We start from the raw sequence: 8,445 nt of genomic DNA, 5'->3' as shown, positions 1-8,445 counted from the left end.
ATAAGAGTAATAAAAAGATGAGTTTTACTTGTTCATTGTGCCAAAGAATCAATAGCTCATCTTATTATTATTTGTTTATGGGAGTGCATATACAAACAAAAGAGACTTAGGCTCAGTCCCAGGTAGTACAAAGTTATACATGCTAGATGCAAGCCTCATGGCTAAATCTAAATACTATAATCATGCACTCCTATATTTACCTTTAGGGCTGATTAACTGCAATAGAATTATCAGCCAGCCTCTGAAAACTCATTTCCTGTGTTAACATGAATTGACTCCCTCCCCATACTCATTTCCCTCATTAATGGATTTTACTTTTTATACATTGCCAGGGATGCTCTGCAGACTTGGACATTTTATTCCATGGGAACAGTGTAGTGAAGTTTTTATTGTGGATCAGCATTAAGATCCAGAGAAGCTGTGCAAAGTTTTGAGAGCCTATGGTGCCTTCAGTATCTGGCACCCACAGAAAATGTATTTGGTGGTGACTAGAACCCTAAAGCTGGAATAAATTCTAAAATATCTCTTTTTCGGTCTCTTAGGCATATTTCCTACTTTCCCCTCCATATATCCCATTTGGAAAGAATGCATTCTTCTTGATCAATATTACTGCACACCACAAATTGTAGCCTTCGGGCTTTCCACCGGTAAAACGATTAACAAAGAAATATATTTTTGAAGTTTAATTTTTTTTATTCACAGTTTTTTTTTTTTAATTAAACATTTTGCTGAGTTTACTTTGAACATAAATGCACAGTTATGGCTCATGTTATAACAGATATCATTATTTGTTAGAAAACATAACATATAATGTATTGTAGTGGTTACACTATTTCCCCCTTCCTCTTAAGTTTTTTCCATATCTTAAAGTGACATGAGACGCCAAATTTGACCTACTTGGCAACATAGTCAAAAGTACCTATCAAGTTTTCTTGACGACTGTAAAAGTACTTTTGGCTTGCTTTTGATGTTAATGTAATACTAATAGACAATATATTACAATGCAAACATTGACATTTATAACACGCTGTAAAGCTTCTCTTTGCCTCATAGTCTAGTAATATAGAGTGCTTAGTTGCAAAAAGTTATAATTAAAGAAAGATAAATCATGGGCCCAGTCTTGCTGCTATTTAAGTCATTGACTTTCATAGGAGCAAAACTCTCATTGACTTTCATAGGAGCAGGACTATGCTCTATTTCTACTGTTTATAAACAAAAGAAAATTATATTTCAGCTAGAATATAAGGTGGTTGTCTCCTAAAATGTTAAAATATATAGTTGTGTTGTTCTAGTAGCAGATCCTACAAATCTTCCATGCATGGAATTCCAGTACAACATCTGAAGGCTTGTGGACTAAGCCCACTGTTGCTAATATATAAAGAGCTGTGTAACAGTGGGTGCAATCCTTCATGCCATGCATGCATGGCAAGGGAATTCCAAACATGAGGACCATGCAGAATCAGAACTAGTTTCTTTTCTTTGCGGAGAAGCAAAAGGACAGGAGTTACACACAGTTTATGCATAAAAGCCTGTCAACATTTGTTTTTTATCCTGAAGTTAAATTTTAATACCAATTTAATACTTTAATAAATTAAACAAATGACAATACCTAACTGAAACAATCAGATACCATGGCAATGGGCATAGAATAAGATTTTAGGCCCTGACCCTGCCGTCAGGTGGATCTTTATGCCTGTGGAGAATTTGACTGAAGTCAGTGTGTGGCACTAGTGTCTGCCCACACAGATCTGATGGCTTCGTGAGATCAAGCAGTTTATATCAGAGGTGATGGATGTCATTTGAAATATGCGGAAACCTTTTTTTTTTTTTTTTCCCCCAAATCTGGAATAAAAATAGTCCCAAAGTATATGTACTTTATTTAAGTAATTGAAACCTGATGTTTGATAAGAGATTTTTAAAGCTGCTCTAGTCCATATAAGGAGACCAGCACCAGATACAGCACTTAGCCACACAGATGAAAAAGCAGGCAGAGAGAAAGAGAAAACATCATGGATTTTATCTCTTCTGATTTAAATAACAAAGATGGTGACAGAACCATGATGATTAGGCATGAATACAAATATAGTTAGTTTTAAGTTTAAGGCTTTTGATAAGTAGTAAATAATGATAGTTTAGGGCAGGTTTTAGCCAGAAATCTAAAATGGTGGCTGATGATATGATGCTGAGAGAGAGAGAGAGAGAGAGAGAGAGAAACAATATGGAGGTGTTAAGAAACTGACCAGTAGCAGAAAGGTAGACTGGGGTGAAGTAAAGGTCATTCCTAATATCTGCAGGGATGGGTCAGTAGGTAAGAAGAAGGATCCAAAAGAGGTGCAAGTTTAAAGTAAACAAGTGATGCTAATTAGCATAGGAGATACCTGATTGGTTAAAAATGATATCACCTCAAAGAAGGATCTGAAAGAAGTCCAAGCTAGAAGTAAACAAGTGAAACTAATCAGCATATTAGGCAACTGATTGGTTGAAAATGACATCACCCCTGGGCGGGAAATATGTTGTTGATTAACATTAGGAAAGCAACCAATCAGAAAGGGTCAGGAAAATCATATATAAAGCAGAGCGTTGACAGGCTTGGTGTGGGTGATCATGATCAAAGGAGAAGACCTTTCCAGCAGGAGAACAGAACAACAACAGTGATGGCAGCAGAAGCGACTGCAGAACATAGCAGCTTGGTAGATCAGAAGGACCATAAGACAAGACGGAGGGATTTAATCAAGGAAAGAAGTAAGTGTGATTTTTCTTTAAAATAAGGAATGCATGCATATGATTGTAAATAAAGCTGGATACCTGCACCTGAATGATCTCTTATCCCACTCATTCTATGATTGCCTGATCAACACTCATAGAATATTAGTTTGTAGTAATATTATTGTGTTATTGTAATGTTATTGTATTCATATGTATAAGGGAATTGTGCGTAATATTCTAATACATTGAGTATTCTAATACAACACTGTATGAAGGCTTTATACATATATATGCAAGATTTCTTTGTTATATGTTGCAACACTGTATGTTTATTATGTTGCAACGCAATTAAGTATTCATAGCATTGTAATATGTGTTAACAAAATGTTGCATTGTGTTGTGAGTACTATATAACAATTTTAGAGTTTTGGGTTATATGTACTAGTACACTGTATATAGTTTATAGTGTTTTGTATTGTTTTAAGGTGGATTATTTCATATATTACATTGTGTTGATTTTCGATTTAAAATCCAATTGTATCAGAATTAATATTTAATAGACATTTTATTTTTGAAGAAAGTACTGTCTGAGTGTCAATCCATTGAGCGGAGGGCTATATCTGGATCCTCTTAAGGATAAACCGAGGCAGGCAAGTCTAGAGAATTCTCCAATATTTTAAATGGAAACCCCTGGTAAATCCTTGTAAATCTTCTAGGGCGGACCATTTTGGTTATCTGCTTATAGAAGTAAGGCTTGGATTGGTTCATTAGTATACCCAGGCCAGTATAGGACCTCATGGGTCCAAAATTTTAGGGTAACATGTTGTTTACCTGATTCTAGCCGATGCAAACATTTGGCATTTATTCTGCCTTGAAAACGTTTTGCTAATATTTTCCTATCATGGTTAGGTACTGTAGAGTTTACTACATCTAAATGAAGCTTGATAGTCAGAGATTTACCTGGTCTCTTTTACGTCTCATAGTACTCTGCCTGTCCCCTAGTTAGAACCCAATTCAGGAAAGCATCCATATTCAAGAAGCATGTTTCAGTACAGTCCTTTTCTGAATTAGAGGCTTTGTTTCATTGTCACACACACAGACATGGCTACTCCCTACCATAAAGTAATTTGACCTATAGCACCCTAAATTCTAATAAAATTCCCACTGCACTCTACCTTAATGAAGCAACATATATTCTTATTTAACAAGTAGAGTTGTATGTTCGGTTCTCTCTTACAATCCGGCCCCATAGCGCTACAAGATTGCCATAACTGGTTGGAAAATGCCTGGATCTCTCCAGTTGAGAATTCGCCCAGAATAGTTTTCTTCCACACAGGCCCTGGATATGGCAGGGGTGAAACAGCATATTCCAGAAGAGTGGATGGGCAGGTGGCCAATGCTCCAGACAATCTCAGCTGGTGGACAGTCCCTTGTGGTTAGTTAATAGCTAATGCAGTCTAGAGAAGTTCCAGCTAGTCCATTTGAACCCTCCCTGCCCTGTTGCCACCAGCAAAGATTGGGTGCATCAAAGAATCTGGCTCTGTCTTTATAGTATCTGTTTTAGAAAAGAGCTATTCATCTGAAATTCTGGCAGGCTTAGGAGGGGTGATTACTGCTGAGAGATGGCCATGTCCCTGCTGCTTGCAGAGGAGCACTAGAGCACATTTCTATCTACAGACATTACGTAGTAGATTTTAGCCTGTAGTCATGTGTAAAGTGCACATTAATTGATTTCAGATGAATGCCTGCATTAGTTATGTGAGCTTCCTGTAGATATTGATATATTCAGGGGGTCTTCTGCTCAGTATTAATTCCCTGCTTTACTCACTATGAAACCATGTACGTTTTCATGTTTTAATTGCTTCACTGCCATCCAAAATGCAAATGTATGTCCTTTTAAAAATGGCACACAGATTTTCTACATACCCTTAACGCTAGAAGCACACCCCATTGCCAGCAACAGAATGCACTCCAAGCACTGGCACCAAGAAGTTAATCAGAATGCACACCTATTTTGTATCTTCAACCTATACTGTATTTTCTATTTGTCCCAAATCATCCTGTGCAAGAGCCTTCGCGACAGAGTAAAGGTAAACAACATAGATAGATATCACATCTTCCATTGCTGCTAACACACTTTTTTCCTACAATATTCTTTTTTAATAATATTGAGCATTAAAAATTAACCATGTATTTTTGCTTTGAAAGATACAAAACGAACAATTAGCCTATCTGAGTGTTGTTTCTTGGTTGAAACTAAACACTTTCTTGTATATATTACATTATATAGTGATTACTGAATTAACCTGTTACCCTTTTTTAGTATATTTATTGCTCAAAATATTTGCTACTTTGTTAAAATGTACAGTACATGCAAGTATCACTTTGGAAAAGAGAGCTGACTCAAGAAAGCAAAAAACAGCATGTGAAATAGTATGTGTGTCCTGCCTCTCCTAAGTGCTACAAATCATAGTAATGACAGATATAAACTTGAATATAAATAAAGTGGAGATTCTAAAACCATTTAAAAGGGTCTGATATATCCCCAATATTTTAAGTAGCAGAGCCCACATCAGCAGCTAAATATTTTCAATATTGTAATAAGGTAGGACGTTCTAAATAGGTTAGGGATCTATCTTGCACCCTTACCCAGGTGATCAGTACAACTGACTTCAACAGAATTGCTCACATGAGTAAGGGCTGCAGGGTTGGGTCCTCGGCATTCACTGCAGTATGATTACATGAGAAATCCCTTTACAAGACAAAGCATCATAACAAATGTAGAGTTTAGGAATGAAATCAAATGACTTTGTAAAAAAAGTCACCATTTAGCATGGTTTTAGTCACTTAGATGTTTAATAGTGGAATCTGCCACACCATCACAGAAGATACCAGTTCATCCTGTCGCTGCTGTTTGGACTTCTTGTTCACCCGTCTATGTCCTTGTCCTCCAGAGATGACTAATACTGAACTTGCTTTCATTTTCTTGGATCGCTGTCTTTTACTTTTAAGTGAGATGTTTTGATCCTTCAGAAGCTCATAAATGGTGCTGTCCTCTGGCCTACATTCTAGGGAATTTGATCCATGAGACAACGTTAGGGACCCAGAAGATGAAGACATGTCACTTCTTTGTGCAATGGATCCTACTGAACCTCCTAGCCACACTGCATTGTCACTTAGGGAAGAACTTGGTCTGTCATTGTGCAGGACATGTTTTTGGTCATCTTCTTTAGATTCAGAGTTAGGAGGCAGACTGTTTCTGGATTTGCTTTTGTTTTTCTTGTTTACAGCTGTAGCCATTACAAGGAATTTGACTGGACCATTATGTGCATGATAGGATACCATTCCCCTTCCTGAAGCCAAAGGAAAAGAAAAGGTTATGCAATATTAATCTCACTCATTTTGGATCACTATTTTACATCATAACTAGTTCATTCTCAGAACATATCATTTCAATTAGATTTGCATAACTCTGTCAAAAGAAACACACCAGGTAACAGTTTCTTCATGTATTTACTAAACTGAAATGGAATAATTTACCAAAAAAAAACAATACATTGAAGATGTGTTAGGCAGGAATAGAAATCTGCTAAAAGCAGGAGACACAGAGTTAATTTGACAATTAGTTCATATTTTTGTACACAGTTTTCACAAAAACAAGAGTAAAGAAATCTTCAGCTGACTTGTTTTAACTGGCATTGTCACAACCTTAACATTACATACTTGCTCCAAGACTCCATAACAAAAGGAAAGGTTTTCAGTTAATCCTACTCCACCCCTCTTGAATAGTATAAACACATCAATTCCAGTGCAGTAGTGCTCTCCACACCCACTGAGGAAGGGGTAGGATTTGCCCTTAAGAGCTGATGTCTAGTTGCAGTGTTACATTCATAGGACAATGGTGACTGAACAATCTCAATTTAATTTTTTTTAAGGATTTAAGCTGTGGGACATTGGAGGAAATAAAATGGATTTAAACTGTGTCAGTCAAAAGATGGTACCAAAAACAAATTGCTAGGGCCAAATTCAGAAGATCTTTAATAACTTGAAAATATGTGGATCTTTCAATAGCAAAGAAAGTGGAGAAAAGATGTAACATTCTGCCATACATGCTCCCACATGGGTGGGTGCGGTCAGTAGACGTGCCTATCCCTCAGACAAGATCACTGCATCACTGCATCACAGATCAACTGTAAAGAGAACTAGTGTTAGCATATCTATACACATCATCTAAGGGCTTGTCTACACAAGGCCTTTAAAGCAGATCAAACCAAGTTGATCCACTTTGAAAATGGTTGTATACACATGATGCAATCCATCAGTGTGCACTAAGTCCCATTTGCTGCAAACTCTGAAGTCCTCTGCCAAGTGGACTAGATTTGTTGCAAATTGAATTACTATGATCTATATTGTTCATTTGGACACAATTGCTGCACATCCCTTTCTCCATGCTTTCAATGGCTATCCCAGAGTGCCTTGTTCTATCTGTTCCTGAACCTATCTGTTCACCTGTGTGCCTTCCCGTTCTCTAGTGTCAAGTTCCCAGGATATCCCCTCTCCTCTTTAAATGCTGGCACAGAGCCAGAATTTGCCAGTTTGCTCCTGGATCTGAGTGTATCAATATTTTTGTGAAACAACTGTGATAGCACTCTAGAAACCCAACAACATGCCTGGCACAGCTGCTTGGAGATGTGCTGAGACCCTAAATCTCATCACCATCTGGAGAGAAACATCAGTATAGGCAGTTTTTGTGGCTGGCCACAGGAATAAAGACCTTTTTTGTGGACATTGCCAAGCAGAGGTCCATGAGGTGTCATGACTGGGGTGCTGACCAGTGCTGGATAAAGAGAACGCTGATAAAAAATAAGTACATTGAAAGGAGGGACAGAAGGAGGTCATCTGGAAAGGGGGCATATGACCTGTCCATTTTATAATAAACTGGACAGGATCGTACACAATTATAGCGCAACTCATTCAAGACCCCATGTGGAGCCCACTGGCCACAATCTCCCCCACCCTGAGGATGACCATCAAGGTCCACTGGAGGTTGAGTGAAAAGATGCTGGAGAGGAGCTGTTCCCTGAAAACCAGGATCTTTTTGAGACTCACAACCCTGATGCTGGTCAGCTGGAATACCAGCCGCAGTAATGCCCTGCTGCAGCATACCCTGATTGCTGCCCTGCGTAGGCCAAGCTTGAGTCCCAGCCAGAAACCCAGGCTGGGACTGACGAGGCAGATCTCCTGGAGGGAATTTCAGCATGTAAGTACCTCTCTTGACAATTTAGTATTTACTATTATTGTGCTATGCTATCTTTCTCCTGTCTATTCTGGGCATGCCGTAGGCACAGCCATTGTAGGCGGATATGAGTTAGGAGCCTTTCATCAGCCTCCCACATACCTACTTCCAAAATGGTGGCTAACCAGCTCCCGTCTCCCTCCCTACATCAGCCCACACTGCCTGTTTGGCCCCCCACATGTATATTTCCAAAAGGATGGCTGCTCCACCCAGGCAATCAAACTCAGGTGTGGCTTGAGCATGAGACAATTAACTGTTTTCAGGGCCAGGGCACAGAGGGCACTTCCCAATGGATCATGTTACATTTTCCTTTCCCTCCTCTGTCCTGCCTAGCAAACACCCTGTTCCGTTTGCCAGCCCAAAATGGCACCGGCAGCATGCTGCAGAAGCAGCCTCTCTATCCCACCCCCCTCCTGTGGCACATTCAAATACAAAAACATTCA

The 8,445-nt window shown here is 38.7% G+C and overlaps 1 protein-coding gene across 1 annotated transcript in view; it reads right to left on the bottom strand.

The window, feature by feature from the left end:
* Positions 1–692: 692 nt before the first annotated feature.
* The window catches only part of ARHGEF10 (Rho guanine nucleotide exchange factor 10), a 148,620-nt gene continuing 140,867 nt past the window's right edge, over positions 693–8,445 (bottom strand). Inside the window, exon 29 of the mRNA XM_067558434.1 lies at positions 693–6,059. Coding sequence (XP_067414535.1) covers positions 5,554–6,059 — 506 coding nt within the window. The 3' untranslated portion in view covers positions 693–5,553. The remainder of the gene's footprint in view (positions 6,060–8,445) is intronic.

The sequence above is a fragment of the Emydura macquarii genome, unplaced genomic scaffold, assembly GCF_026122565.2.
Source record: "Emydura macquarii macquarii isolate MOO-44397 ecotype Brisbane River unplaced genomic scaffold, CSIRO-AGI_Emac_v2 contig_2063, whole genome shotgun sequence".
In the NCBI taxonomy this organism is placed as follows: Eukaryota; Metazoa; Chordata; order Testudines; family Chelidae; genus Emydura; species Emydura macquarii.
Note: the sequence above shows the minus strand (reverse complement) of the source record. Positions and strands in the feature narration are given on the sequence as shown.